This window comes from Pyrus communis, chromosome 12, assembly GCF_041283825.1.
Source record: "Pyrus communis isolate YQ-2024b chromosome 12, ASM4128382v1, whole genome shotgun sequence".
Taxonomy (NCBI): Eukaryota; Viridiplantae; Streptophyta; class Magnoliopsida; order Rosales; family Rosaceae; genus Pyrus; species Pyrus communis.
Genome location: NC_142576.1, coordinates 23,773,259 through 23,789,133, shown reverse-complemented (window position 1 = coordinate 23,789,133; position 15,875 = coordinate 23,773,259). Strand labels below are relative to the sequence as shown.

Below are 15,875 nucleotides of genomic sequence, written 5' to 3'. Positions count from 1 at the left end.
CTGTCGGAATCTTTAGGCACTGTTTGAAACAAGATTTGAGGGAAAAAAGATTCTACGGGTATATATTCGGGAAACGAGCTTTGAGCCAATGGGAAAGCGTGTAAATCCTCAATGCGAGATCTCCTATGCCACGAAGGGTAACGAAAAATTGAAAGCAGCGGCATATAAATATAGGCGGTGCAAGTCCCTGGAAAAACAGTCCTGCCTCCGACCTTGGCCGCGTACTACATAGTTATCTGCTCTCTAATTCATTATCTTTAGGTATCTGTCATTTTTTTGATAAAATTTGGGCCCTAATCATGGTTTCAGCTAAAAATGTTGTTTTAGCTGAAAAGTAGTCAAATGTTCATCAGTGCTTGTGTTCGTGTCTTGTAGCTTCGGATTCAAAAAATTTCTTTTTCTGGGTTTCGTCCAGGATTGGAGAATTTCTGCAGAGAATTGAGCTAATGGGTGGATTTGGATGCTTTCCAACCATGCTGAGGCGGCCGAAGAAGTCTCGATCAAGGCCTTATTCAAAGAGTGTATATCCTCAAGCTCGTTCCCAAGATTCTGAAGAAACTCAGTGCTATGACTCAAAGCTGTACTCAACAACTGCTGAGAATAACAATTCCCTGAAGGCGGTGAGATTGGCATTACTGGACTAACATTCCGTTGAAAGTTTCTTACCTGCCACTGCCATTGCCAAACTTATTTATTTTTCTTGATGCAGGTGACTCGGGCTCTTGCACGTGTTGGTCTCGACTCTTCCAAACTTATTGTGGGTATCGATTTCACAAAGTCATTTAACAGAAGAAGCTTGCATCACATTGGGGACAGTCCAAATCCCTTTGAACAGGCGATATCCACTATTGGAAAAACCTGCGCTCCTTTTGATAATATAATCCCCTGTTTTGGATTTGGAGATGGTAATTATCAAACCATTACTTTCCTTTTTGTTTCTCTACTATTTTATCCTATGGAAAATGGGGATGTGAAACACTGTTTTTATAATTTTCAGCGACAACTTATGACAATGGTGTCTTCTGTATACGTCCGGATGGCAGACATTGCGATGGTTTTGAGGAAATATTGACAGCCTACAAGAAAATTGTTCCTTCTCTGCGACTGGCAGGTTTTTACTGTTGCATCCTACGTATTTATTGCTCTGAGAAGTCCTCATATTCGCTAACTAGTCATTCTACTTTATTCTTGTTTCTGGCAGGTCCAACTTCATTTGCACCTATAATTGAAAAGGCCACGTCTATCGTTGACAAGAGTGGTGGCCAATTCCATGTCCTGCTGATAATTACGAGCGGCCAGGTATTTTGCCTAAATATCATTTTCTTTAGTTGAATATATACTAGTAAGTTAATCTACAAAACAATTTGGTTTTCTTGTTGGCTGGAAATTTTGTGTTTGAGCTTACATTTCAGCACAAATTCAGGAGTCTGCGTCAGTATTTTTAGTTTCAATGTGAGTAGTAAACATTTGATGTAGTGTGACTAACTTGAAGTGGTGATACTGCATGATAAGCTTGGTGTGCAGAAGCAGAACACATTTGATGCCATCGTTGAAGCAAGGTGAGTGGTAAACTTTGTATTAATAATAGTTGTTTGTTCTCCCAGTCATTCTTGATCTGGTATGCTTCTTATATCCCAGCAAGTTCCCTCTATCAATTATACTAGTTGGTGTTGGTGATGGGCCCTGGGACATCGTGAAGAAACTTGGTGACTCTACTCCTAGTCGGTTATTTGATAATCTCCAAGTAAGCTTTTAAAATTTTATGTATTCTTGATTCTAATGATTATTGGAAAATACTGAATAGGAAAGAACGTTTCTTTGTTTGCAGTTTGTGAATTTTACAGACATTATGACAAAGAATGTGCCACCTTCGAAAAAGGAGGCTGAATTTGCACGAGCAGTTCTGATGAAAGTTCCTTCTCAGTATAAAGCAACAAGAAACTTCTCTATGTTGGGGTACCAGTGTTCTTGATATTTCTCATCTGTAAAAGCTTTTGATTATCCGTTGACATATTTCTTCGAATGAAATTTCTGTTTCTTTTTTCTTTTTTTTTTCTTTTATTCTTTTTTTAAATTGGCAGTGGTTGGAATGACAATTTTCCCAAATGGTTTCCTCCTCACAATGTTCTTATGTTTCTCATCCGTGAAAAGCTGTTGGTTACCTGTTGACATCTTTTTCATACATACTTTCTTCTTTTTAAATGGACAGTGGTCAGACTGGCAATTTTTCGCAGAGGGTTTCTCTTTGTCCTCCTCATTATAGAGAAAGGAGTTCTGTTACCACGGCTCCAACTGTTGTCAGATCTACCGATGAGAATGAGGTATACAGATTTCTAAGCTGTCACATCTAGATTTTGTTCACACAATTCCACAGACAGCTGGTACTTGTATTATCAACGGAATTTAGGACACGGGGGTGAAAAACATCATATTGCACATCTGAAGTTCAATTTAAATTATGCAGATGTATTTTGATTTGTTTATGAAAGTGGTACTTTTGTGTTGAAAAGTGATACCTATGAGTATTTACTACATAGATGTTTGTGATTTTATAGTTGCTACTTTCGTGTTGAATTCAAAGCCCTTTGGAACACGGGCATCACGAGATTAAGCTTAGGTCTATTCTTGCTGCTGGTCTTTTGTGTATGGTTTTGGTTTTTTTTTTTTTTTTTTTTTATTGTTCTGTGCAGTCCTTGTATATTGTAGACAGACACATTTTGATTTACTCGTGAAGATGTTTATTTTGAACAATAAGGTGCTAACCATAAACTTAAAAGCAGTAACTGTTCGAAACCCTTTAGGACATGGGCCATAGCAGAACCCAATTTGTTTTCATAATTCCATTTGGCGTGGGTATGGAGTTTTGACAGTCCACCATCTACTGCACAGAAACCTTGAAGCTTTTGTGTGCCTTTATGGACCTGTATCACATTTGGATAATTACATGTGTTTGCAATTTTCTGCTACGATGGTTCTACGATTTATTGTGTCTTGGGTGTTGAGGATCAGGATTAACATTTTGTGTTGTCTTGTGCAGGTTTGCACCATCTGCTTTGCTAATTCAGTGAACATGGTCTTGTATTGCGGGCATCAGGTATTTTGATTTGAGTTTTGCTCAGCAGACATGCTGTGATTGCTGACAAGACCTTGAACTTTCTTCCCCTTTGTGCAGATATGTGGCGAATGCAAACGACAAATTTATCATTGCCCATGGTGTCGAATTCAAGTGGGGACCGAAGATTACAAATTGATATAGGGATTTGAAAAGGTTTGATAATCTTCCATCTACTTTGTATGCATATGCAATTGCTTGCTTCGTTCTTTTAACACACTGTCTTCTGAGTGTTCATTTACATGCTGTTGAACAGTTTTAATTGCAGCCGTACCAACCGGAGAGCATATTATTGCTATTATTTCCTTTTACAACTCATCTTTTTGGTGCAGACATGTTTCGAATCTATGCGAGTGAGTTCAGAAATAATATTTCGTACAAGTGGCTATATTGATTGGGTCTTATTGCGGCCCTCTATTTATTTTTTATTAGATCAAATTTGATTGTGCAGATTCAGATTGTATTTGTTTTATGGGGTCATATGGTCTGGTTTGAGTCAAATATTACACAGTTAAGAGCAATTCCAGCGTATGAAATCTCCCCCAGGCAATACACTATGATATCCACTCAATGAACAGTAAATGCCCTTAATGAACAATAATCGTTTTTTGCATCTCCACCGTTGCACTTTAATAGCCCAAACAATAGGCAATAAATATTAGTAATTTTTTTATTTATAAAATAATACAAAATAATTGTAATTGTAATTTCAGATAAGATTTTTAATTGTTCTCGTTGCGTCATTATCCAAAAAATTATTAAATAATACAAAATAATTTTATTTGTAATTTCGGATAAGATTTTTAATTGTTTTCGTTGCGTTTCTTGTCATAAAATCCGAAAATACAATTATTGGACATGGATTTTCAATAAGATTTTTAATCGTACTCGTTGCACCACGTGTCATTATCCGAAAATACAATTGTTGGTGATGGATTTCTGATAAGATTATTAACCAATTACGTTGCGCTACGTGTCATAATCTGTTTACAATCTTAAAGGATAGATTTCCATCATATTTTTTTTTCGGATTTTTTACAATTTTTTTTTAATTTTTATTCAATTAATTAATCTCTGCCATTGGATATAAAAAAATTTGAATTCCAACACTCCAGATTGTGCCACGTGTCACAACGATAACTTTTCTTAATTTTAAAACTATTTTTCTTTTATTTATTTATTTATAAAGCAGATTAATATCAATCGTCGATCTTAGATCGAACGATTGATATTAAATCAAAATTTTTTTTATTACCGTTGCAAATCGGACGGTCCAATTTAAAGAGCCGTTGAGATCAAACGGACCGTGGAAAGCCACGTGGCTTCCCAACGGTAACTGACGCAGACTGCATCGCGGGCCCTTGGGGTTTGAAATATGTCGGATGACGCGTCCCCACGTGCCTGACAGAAAAAAAGTTAAAAAAGGGATTGACGCCAGGCTGACGTTAGCCCTGCGTCAAGTCCACCTCGGGCTCGCAGGCTAGCGATTAATCACATGCCTGTTGGTCGGGCCTGCCCAGTCCCTCGGGCTCCCAATGCTGGAGGCCTTCAGCCGGGCTATTGAGCCCTGTTTGATACACTGTCCCTCGAGCAGTCCACAATGGTGGACTTGCTCTAAACGATTCAAATATTATCTTTTTTTTTTGTACATACGTACAATTAAACAATTCAAATATTATCTATTTTTGTGTATACAATCAAATTTCTTGTTATAACCAGATTATCTTATTATTGGATTAGGTACATAAGCTTAAATTAAAGACATTTAATTTCTTCTTATTATATTTTCTTGGGAAATCTCCAAACAACATTTAACATTTCCGAACATCTGCATGAACATTTCCGAAAGCATTAATATTCAACTGCTTCAAAATTGGCTTTAAAAACTTAAGGCTTTCCTTAGAGAGTAAGCATTGACAACCATTTGCAAAAGAAAAGAATGCACTAACCAAACTTGTTGAAAACGTACAGAAAGGAGTAGGGCCAGATGCTGTAAATTTAGAAAAATAAATCATTGGTGGATGAAAGAGCACTATGCTGCTACCATTTAAATAATAATCCCGGAAACTTCTGCGTGCTTGCAGAACTTCTACCAACAACTTTATAAATGAAATTTCGACCAAATGAAATTATCGTTGATCAGAAATGAAATTTCAACGAAATTTTCCAGTAGACAAACAACACGACTTTTATTATAATATTCAAAATAAACTGTTATTAGCATTTCAAAAATTTCATTCTACACTCCTCACAAACGTATTTTTCTTTCTAATTATAGAAAGTTTGGAATACCAAATAAAAATTTTCAAGTGCAAATAACAATTCCCTATTTAAAAGCGTGACATATAGACAAACAACACAACTTTTATTATGATATTCAATAACACAACGAAATTTAGCATTACCCTCCATGAGTAATCTATATACATAAACATGATGCTCCCATGTTTCCTTATTCACAAATTGTAGAGAGATGGATTATAGTGGGGCTATCCAAGTGGTAGCAGCGCAAAATTGTACTGCAGAAGAAGTCGTGATTGATATCGGCGAATCTGCAGTTGATATGCAAAGCCGTCTTGAACAAAACAGACGAGAAATTCCAACAACAAAAAATAGGAGCTCGGTGTGCATATATAGAGTTCCTCCCGGCCTCGCCGGAATCAGTCCAAAAGCCATTCAGCCAGAGATAGTCTCCATCGGGCCATACCACCACGGCAAAAAGGAGTTATCGGAATTTCAGAGCTACAAATGGTGGTTTCTTGATCGCCTCCTTTGGCGAACAAAGCGCGGCCTACAAGACTACGTGAAAGCCATGAGCAGGTTGGAGAAAAGCACGAGAAATTGCTATTCCGACCACCACGAGTTGAGCGTCAGCGACTTTGTTGAAATGATGGTTCTTGATGGGTGCTTTATAATTGAGCTTTTTCGATTTGTTTGTGAGAGCAATGACGATGATCACGTCGTTGATGAAAATGATCGCGAGGGCAACCCGATCTTAGCCACGCCATGGTTGATTCCAATTCTCACGAGGGACCTCCTTAAGCTTGAAAATCAACTCCCTTTCTCTGTCCTCGAAACATTATACGACATCTCGAGGGATCAACGTAAAGCCGCGGTTCCACTAGTCATTCAAGCGGTGAAGTTCTTCAGTAATTCATTACTTAGGCCTACTGAGGTCCTTAAAAACTCAAGATTGTTGGAGCCTGAGCACTTGCTTGACTTGTTTCGCTTAACCTTCCTTCCCCTCAAAGGTACTTCAAATGATCAGTACTCTTCTCAAAAGTTATACCGTCCATCCTCCGAGTCAATCCAGTGTACCACAGAACTACGATCCTCGGGGATCGAGTTCAAGGCACGCAAAGTAGCGGACAGCTTCCTTGACATCAATTTCCAAAACAGGGTTCTATATATCCCACCTTTAACCATCAATGACTTCACCACTACTTTCGTCATCAATTGCTTGGCCTTAGAACAATGCCTCCAATACAGTACAGGTACGTGGTTCAGCACTTACATTACTTTCATGAGCTGTCTCCTCACTTCAACTAGAGACGTCAAGTTACTGTGTTCTAATGGGATCATCAGCACCGGCTTCTCACAGAATGACCAAAACGTAGCTGAGATGTTTAGAAAGTTGGGGGAAAAAGCTGGATTCAACATAAGAGATTGCTACCTCTCCAAGCAATTCAGAGATGTGGAGGCCTATTACAGCAGCCATTGGGCTACTTTCATGCGCACCTATTTTAGCAAGCAATGGTCCTTCATTACAGTTTTTTACGCCTTCATCCTTCTTGTCGTTACCGGAGGCCAAACTGCTATGGCTATCATGAGCTACATCAACAATTAAAAGAACAACAATATTGATATTTTGATGAAGGGGGCTCTTGGCTCTCCCTCAAACTTTCTGTTTTGTTTTAACGTGAACAATAATTGGCTGCTCAAAATTTTGAAAGAAGTCCTCTCAAAACACTGTGACTGATTCACTGAATTTCTTGCTCATGAAACTGTTCATATTGTAAATCAATAAAGTATGAAATGATTTAGTCATCGAACTATATACAAGCAAATGGCAAGAAATCGCCCACAAAATATTTCGAGGACTTGTTCCTTCAAAAAGTTTAGTAGCAAGTTTTTTTTTAATCTTGGAGGGAGGCGTTGTTCTCTCCCTCAAATATAATACGGGCCCATTTGGTGGACTACATAGAATTGGGTTGGCAGGGATTGATTAGGCTTTGTAAGACAGAACTTATAACTCATATATAAAGACATGTTATATAATCCACTCTATTGTAGATTCATAACATACGTCTAGCTCTCATTTTTTACAACAAACAATAGACTAGACTCAAATCTATTTTAATTGATCACAACTTATTCCAACCAGCCCACCAAATAGGTCCTACACGTTTTGCTCTTCCTTTTGTCAAAAAAGTCTATCTACTTACCTTCTTTCACACATTATCAAATTAGATATTTAGAAAGACTTTTACATTGGTGTGAATTTGGCTTCTCTTACACAGTTGAACTACTCATCTAACAACCACTACTCTGGTATTCTTTTTACCAAAAAAAAAAAAAAAAAAAAAAAAAAAAAGGTCTTGGTTCTAGTTGTTGTGGCCTATATTTAACTAGGGGAAGAGAAAGGAGCGGCAATAGGGGAAGAAAGATGGATAATAGGCTTGAGGAATTCTGTGTGTTATTTCTTAGACCTTGTACCTTTATGTATAGTGATAAGGAGGAGAGAAACTTGCTTTCCAAGTAATACAAAGTTTAATAGGAAAAAACTTCTAGATCCCAAAGGATTTCTAATCTATTTCTACTTAGGAGAGTCCCACTTTTGAGAGTCTCTTTAGCAGCTCTTTTAATATTTTAACAACAAGATGAAGTATGCTTTCCGAGATTCTTTCCGGCAAATGAGCCATGTTTGTCTGTGTGCTAGAAGACAGACAGATAGTAATTTGACATCTGTCACAGGTTTGATGGTTCATTGGGGCGTACATTTGGGCAATTGAGTTTTCAATTATGCCAATCGTTAATTATATAAATCTCAGGGACCAAAGTGAAGAGTTATGCCAATCTAAAGGATCGGCTTTCCTATGAAGACTAAGAAGTAGATTTAGCAAGGATCATTAACTTTGACGAGGTTCAGTCATCACCAGAAGACTCATGCGAAACAAGGTGAAGAGGGCTCCAATGAAGAAGAACCTTCTCAAGAATCTCAAACGCCCTCCTGATGTTGAACTCTTATGCGAATAATGTAAGAAAGATGCCGCATATGGGAAGGTGAGGGATAAATGTTACATAACATACAGCGAGAATGTCACTATTTTACTAACTTCATACCTGAAAATTCACTTGTGATAACCCTCCCAGATCCATCCAATCTAATTAAGGATACGACACTACCCATATCATGTTGTCCAATGATACTAAATTAACCCTTAAAGAGGCACGATATTCTCCTCATTCCGGAAGAATGTTGTTAAGCTTTAAAGACATTCGGGATAATAATTATCACGTTGAAACCAATGACGAACATGAAGCTGAATCATTATGCATCAATTCATATGAATATGGCTAGCGTATTCATGAGAAGATTGAGCACATTGGCCAAACCCCCTCCCCCTAATCTTGTGAGCTCGTGAGGCTTTGGTCTTTGATCAAAGGTGTTATTCGTTCGTCAAGATTGAAAACGCCGGAATTTTGCTATCATAAATTAAGGGCATTTGTGTCAAATCAATCCCTCAACTTGAACTTGCGATTTCTTCAATTTAACGGAGATAATTAACATAAAGACCAAAATGATTGGCGGTGACCAATCTCAGAAACAAGTTCTATTGGTTTTAAATACCAAGGACTAAAGTAAAAAGTTATGCTAATATGAGAGACCATTTTAACTAAAAAAAATCCATCATTTTATAAGGCCAATGGCCTAGGAAGGAATATTCACACAAAATTAAAGAATAACTTACTAGAAATTAAAAAAAACGCAGATGGAATTAAATTAAAACTGGGGTGCCAGGGGTGCTAGCACCTACTTAATTATATATAATGAAAATATGACTTTAGCTCTAGAAATTTAATTTTCTTATTTAAAATCCAACATAATTTAATTTTCTGATTAAAACCTAGTAATTAGGCTCCACCTAAGTAAATTTCTTAATTAAGTTTGACTTTGCACAATTTGTATTTTCTAAATGTCTAAAATATCCCAAATTACTTATTTGTTATCTACAATTAATTATATGGATATTATGTGTTAATATTTTTGTTATCTACAATTAATTATATGGATATTATGTGTTAATGTCATGAAATATTTTTCAAACTATGCAAATTGAAACTGAGAATTAATGATTCTAGAAGAAAAATACATAAAATAAAAAAAAAATGTATAAGGGGTTATTGATGTTATTTGTCAGCGCATATAATTTAAGCTAGTATTAGGAAGACTAATTTGCCTACCCCATGGATATTACTCCTGGTCTTCCACGTCTATCTATCTACTATGAAAAAGGTTTATGTACTATTTACTTTGATAAATATAGGTAAATTAACAAAAAAGTTATTAATAAAAAAAATTATTAAGTATTTCATTGATATTTTTCCATGGAATATTGTAATAATTTTGTATGGAAGAGATATCTAAGTGAGAATTCAAAATATAAGTAAATTAATTTATATTTTAATTTACCTACTTAGAGTAGTGTAAAAACAATTTTCACATTTTACATTTCACAAGGAGTAGGTAAATTCTCCTGGGTTTTGAGAAATCATTGCTGGACTTCTCCAAAAGAAAGAAAGAAAAATACTATTGTTGGATAGACTTGACAATAAGCTACGGTGGGAAATCAATCTGCCATTCATGCTTTATTTATATTTATTATGTTATAAGATCTAAACACAAATATAATTTTGTATTATTCATGATTAACCCTCTTAAGAAATGCTTTAACGGTGGCAGGTCCCACAAGAGGCCAGCCGGCCGCCAGGGGCACTGGAGTTTCAAACCAACTTTTGGCATTACAACGCGGAGTATCTTGAAGTACTATCTTAGAAAATTTCTTAGCTTTGATGGAGTAGCTAAAAGGTTATACTAATTAATTAATTAGGCGTGAAGTTGCTTCAGAAGCAGGTAAAAGCTCAAGACAAGCTCAGCCAGGCTACCAAAAAGTGGCATCAGAAATAGGCTTTTTTCTTTGGGAAAAAAAGAGGCCTTTCTCTATTTCTAAGCACTCAGTAAATGTTCAAAAAAAAAAAAAAAAAAAAGTTAGTAGGTAATGGACTTTATTTTACAAAAGTTAAGGATTAATAATGTGTGGGTATAAAGATTGGAAATGGAGCCCTTTATACGGTAAAGGACTTTACATTACAAAATTTATTATTACTATTTAGATGTGGGGATCTGTACCTTGAAATCCAACGAGGCGGATATGAAATTAACATCTTCCGACTTGAAACCACCCTATATACCCGTTTTAACTTCTTTTTATTTATTTATTTATTTAACAAACGATGTTATCTATCATAATGAACTTTGGGCAATATGCACCTGTTTTATCTGTTCATCCATTGTTGTTAGTTGCATTTGTTGTCTACCTATGACTGGAAGGAAAACATAATGTTCCTATTAAGTGGAAGTAGATTATACATGCACTTGATTTGAGAGAACTTTTCATTTTGTGAAATTGAGTTTATATTATTGGTTCGAGTTAAAGTTTTTTGAATCAGGATCAACAGAATTTTCAGCCTTTAGTTTTTAAATACGTGTGAATTGGGTTGGTGGGTTCTGTACAACAGGTAACTTTTGTTCGATACTCACTTGTTTTAATTTTTTCACAGGTAGCTTGTTTTAATTGGGATGAGTATTGGTTTGGTAATGATGTGTTTTTATAAAAAGTCGGTATAAAAAAACAAGCTGAGCTCAAAAAAGTATTTGGTAAACACTTAAAAATAGCTTATTTTCATAGTTTTGAATGAAAAAAAGCTGAAAATGTGAAGTAGCAAAAATGAGTTTATTCTCACAGCACAGTAGAAGTAGTTTTCTTTCAAAGCACAGCAATACCAAACCAATTGGGTGAATTGTGTTAGTTGTTTCTTAGTTGCTATTATTGTCTATCTACAAGGGTGGAATGAAATTAAATTACTTGTGTGAAATGAATTTTGTATCTATTTACGTACCAGAATGGGTGGAAAACTATTGTGTTTTGTCTTCGATCTGGGAATTGAGTTTTTATAACTAATTTGTTGTAGTCAACCTACACGGGTGGAACGAAAACAACAGGAGCTTGAAAAACAGAAAACATAGAGAAGCTGTGCAGGATATTAATTAATAGGGCCCTGAAGAAATCCTGTACGAATAAAAAAACAACTACTTAATCTGCATAAAAGTTAAAAGTGATGAAATCCCTCCGTAAAAATATATTAATAAGTAATTTAAACTCAAAAATTATTATCAAGAAATCGGAAAGCATAAGATAAACGAAACTGAAGAATGAATTTTTTATTTTTTTATTTTTATATGGATAACTAACAATGGATATATATAGAGTTTGAATGATGACACAAATTTAAAACGTGACAAATATATGAAGAGCGCATAAAATAGTAATTACAATAAAAAATAAAAAAAAAATCAACCTAATTAGAAAAAATGCTGACATGCAGCCCTAGTCATTAGACCTAGGTCAAAATTAACCAAACATTAGACTAATGGTAATGTTGGGCCATAAAATTGTATCAAAAGGGAACATTTTTGTTTCTATAAACGAATTAAAAAATATCTATAAAGAATAAATGTATTATGCCCTTTTAAGTAATAATTTAAAGGCTTTTTAGCCAAAATGATTCTTGAGATTGTCATAACTCTTCATTTTGGTTCCTAAGATTTAAAATCGATAGAAGGAATCTCTGAGATTGTCAACCGTAAATCATTTTGGTCATTCTGTGATTTTTTTTTTTTTTTTTGTTAAATTGAAGAAATCACCAGCTCAATTGGAGGATCTCAGGAACCACTTTTGTCGATTTTAAACCTCAGTAACCAAAGTGATGAGTTATGTCATTTACAGGGACCGGTCAAATTTGAAGACTATGAAGCATATTTAGCGAGGATCATTAACTTTGACGAGGTTCAGTTGTCACCAAAAGACTCATGTGAAATGAGGTGAAGATTTTCAATTATGCCAATTGCTAATTATATATCCTACGTAAATTATTGTTTGCAATCGCTCATTACTATGTACATAGAATATATAATTAGCGGTTGGCATAATAGAAAAATAGAATCAAATTTTAATGTTTTAAGCTCAGTGTTTGATATTAAATTTAAGTTTGAGTGATCATGTAGCCTAGGTCACCAGGTGACACAAATAAAATAAAAAAAACGCAAACAGTTGTGATTACCTAATCAACAAGAAAAACACTCTCGAGTAATATTTGTCATTTATCACTCCGATAATTTTCTTTCTCACTTACTATCAGGGATAATTATATTTTTCTTTTTTATTACAAAGGAGGGTTTCAAACCCTAAATTTCTAGCTTACTCCTACTCAATAGTCAATACTATACTCACCCTTTAGCTTAAGTTAAGTTTATTTTAAACAAAAACCATGCTATAACTTTATTTAATAAAAAAAACTTAAATTTTAATGGAAAAACCTTTAAATTTTAATAAAGAAGACAAAACAATTTAAATTTTAATGAAAAGAACACAATTTTAATATTTTTTTTAAAAAAAAAAAAAAAAAAAAACTACCGTGCGGGATACGCACCTACACTGTTTATGAAACTTAACAATACTTCACTATTTATGAAACTGAACACTATTGATGAAACTACTATTTATGAAATTGAAAGGTACTATACTATTTATTGGTCCAGATTCATAAATAGTGCCTAGTTCTTAGTTGACTTTCATAAATAGTGTCTAGTTATTAGGTTCTATTTCATATATAATGTATAGAAATTGGTATAGTTTCACAAATAGTGTCTCATTCTTGGTCAAGTTTCATAAATAGTGTCTAGTTCTTGGTCCACTTTCATATGTAGTGCATGTTCTCGGTCATGTTTTATAAATAATATCTAATTCTTGTCCAGTTTTATAAATAATGTATAATAATTGGTACAGTTTCATAAATAGTATCTATTTCTTGATCTAGTTTCATAAATACTGTCTCGTTCAATTTCATAAGCAGCTATTTTTAATTTCGTTAGCTATTGGAATTCCCAAATATTTTCACTCACTTTTCCCTCCTCCAAGACACAGACAAGAACAACTAAATTATCAATTTCTTGCAAAATAATCACAACTGACATTTGTAGATTCCAATATATTTGCAAAATGATCATAACTAAATTATAATATTCCAATATATTTGCAGATATGCAGATGCAGATTCCCATATCCTCCTCTATATAAATCTCTTCCTCTTTAACTTTACCACTTTTTACTTTATTTGTGATGGAAAACAAGACACAGCAACGACTTAAATGGTGGAAACCACACAAGGAGAAAAAGATGGATCATGATTCAGCAGCAAACTCCAAACGATTGACTTGCCCAGTCATTGTATGCTTTTCGCGTTCGTTTAAAAGCTGGCTGTAATTTCCTCTAATGGTGTGCAGCAAATGTTGGAGATGACGGGAAGAGAGAAGTAAAGGGGTTGGTGTGCTCACGCGCTTTTAGTTGGGGTTTTTTTTTATTTATTTATTTTTTCTTCTCTTTTTCTCTCATGTCCTTACCATTAAATAAAATTAGTGGTTAAAATTCAAAGTTTTGAAGTCATTTTCATTAGTTTTTTTTAAAAGAAAAATGTGGTTTTTGAACTTTAATTCTTGAAGAAGATTAAAATTTAATAAAAACCTGGCGTTAGATTGAATATTGATTTTGGTCCTTTAATGTGTTCTCAATTCAAATTCATATTATATTTGTTAGATCCCATATCGCCTAGGGGAGTGGATTTTGTAAGCTTTATATGTATATTTCCATCTCTACCTATCACGAGGCTTTTTGGGAGCTCACTAGCTTCGGGTACCATTAGAACTCCGAAGTTAAGCGAGTTCGAGCGAGAGCAATTCCAGGATGGGTGACCCACTGGGAAGTTCTCTTGTGAGTTCCCAGAAACAAAACAGTGAGGGTGTGGTAGGGGGCCAAAGCTGACAATATCGTGCTACTGTGGAGTCGAGCCCAGAATGTGGTAGGGCCTGGGCTGAGATGTGATAATATTTTTGTGTTAATATTTAATAGATATCTTAGTTAATGTCATTATATTGAAATTTTAAATTTATTATTATACACATTTTAATTCATTAATTTTCTTTAACTTTCTCTAATTAGTGTACCTAAACGTTTTGTGTTAATATTTAATAGATATCTTAGTTAATGTCATTATATCGAAATTTTAAATTTATTATTATACACATTTTAATTCATTAATTTTCTTTAGCTTTCTCTAATTAGTGTACCTAAACGTTCATATCATAATATATTTTTCTAAATTAGTGTACTCAAAAGTCCGTACCTAAATATATTGTAGTGAATTAGTGGTAGATAAGAAAATATGCAAAAATGTAAGTGTAACAAAAATTCCGTACCTAAATATATGGTACTAAACTAGTGTACTGAAATGTCAGTACCTAAACATATTATACTAACTTAATATATTGAAATGCTTATACCTAAAAATATTGCAATGAATTAGTAGCACATAAGAAAATATGCAAAAATATAAGTGTATTGAAAAAATCTGTATGAAAATATTTTGAGAAGTTCTATTTGAACCCTGATTTTCTATCTCTACACCCAACTTAAAAATTTATCCACCAAACATTCAATTTTACCCTTAAAATTAATAAATAATATTAAAACCTCCACTCGAAAAGAAAACACCATTTTTATCTCTACACCCCTTCGTATTTTCCGATAATCCAAGCGTTGGCACATCCTTGACGACTTCAACGACCACCATCCCCATATTCTCTTTACTTCTTGACTTAATAGGAACCACAATGCTTTGCTTGTGACACTGTCGAAAATGGTGCCGCCCTATTCTCGTCCATCAACTACCCTCCTTGCCGGCCTCTTTTTGTTTACCAATCGGTTGGAGCTTGTAGTTCTTCTATCTTTATATCATCAACGTCGATGGCGAAGCTGACAAAGCATTGTTCCTAAGCTGTCAATGTCAACCATTTGTAATTTGCATAGCAAACTGTATGCTATCTGGTTTCTACACAGAAAAGATCCAACATTACACTTTTATATGATGAATTAGAATTAGGATGAAAATAATTATAAAATAATACGGCGTGTATTAAGTCTCATTGGTAATTCTTCCCAATGGATTCAATTCATCTGGATCATACTGTGCATCAGATTTTTGAGTCTTTTTCTCATTACGCTAATTTTTGGAGGCAATTGTCTATGACGACAACGGCGTGTTGGGTTCACAGGTAAAAAGTGAGCGGGTGTGGAGATAGAATAGTGTTGTTGCTCTTCGGGTGAGTTTTGAGTTCTAATATTATTTATAATTTTAACGATAAATTGGGAGTTTGGTGGACAAATTTTATAAGTTGGGTTTAGAGATACAAAATCAGGGTTCAAATAAAATTTTCCAAATATTTCCTTATATAAGATACTTCCTATAATGAGAATTAAAATTTATAATATTTTTATAAAACTTAATTTATGGACACCATAAAATTATAAATAAAGAAGAGAGAAATTAAATACATATGCTGGCATAAAATAGTCTTAAGGACTAAAAT

The 15,875-nt window shown here is 34.3% G+C and overlaps 3 protein-coding genes across 8 annotated transcripts in view; 2 read left to right on the top strand and 1 right to left on the bottom strand.

Annotated features, from left to right (window-relative positions):
• LOC137744634 (uncharacterized) overlaps positions 1-15,875 on the bottom strand; it is a 52,947-nt gene that overhangs the window by 20,297 nt on the left and 16,775 nt on the right. The window lies entirely within an intron of this gene.
• LOC137744577 (E3 ubiquitin-protein ligase RGLG5) lies at positions 55-3,570 on the top strand. 4 transcript variants are annotated; one of them, XM_088681374.1, is made up of 12 exons: positions 91-261; positions 416-620; positions 710-905; positions 998-1,111; positions 1,202-1,299; positions 1,513-1,559; positions 1,639-1,744; positions 1,829-1,956; positions 2,210-2,321; positions 3,038-3,094; positions 3,173-3,268; positions 3,445-3,570. In XM_088681374.1, the coding sequence occupies exons 2-11, from the start codon at positions 447-449 to the stop codon at positions 3,254-3,256; spliced, it is 1,116 nt and encodes a 371-aa protein (XP_088537500.1). In that variant the 5' UTR covers positions 91-261; positions 416-446; the 3' UTR covers positions 3,257-3,268; positions 3,445-3,570. The 4 variants fall into 4 exon arrangements, with proteins under 4 accessions (XP_088537497.1, XP_088537500.1, XP_088537499.1 ...); XM_088681373.1 differs by having other exon boundaries at positions 3,381-3,570; XM_088681372.1 differs by having other exon boundaries at positions 3,369-3,570.
• Positions 5,479-7,159, top strand: LOC137744576 (UPF0481 protein At3g47200-like). 2 transcript variants are annotated; one of them, XM_088681053.1, is made up of 2 exons: positions 5,497-6,606; positions 6,714-6,850. In XM_088681053.1, the coding sequence occupies exons 1-2, from the start codon at positions 5,586-5,588 to the stop codon at positions 6,716-6,718; spliced, it is 1,026 nt and encodes a 341-aa protein (XP_088537179.1). In that variant the 5' UTR covers positions 5,497-5,585; the 3' UTR covers positions 6,719-6,850. The 2 variants fall into 2 exon arrangements, with proteins under 2 accessions (XP_068340456.1, XP_088537179.1); XM_068484355.2 differs by having other exon boundaries at positions 5,479-7,159.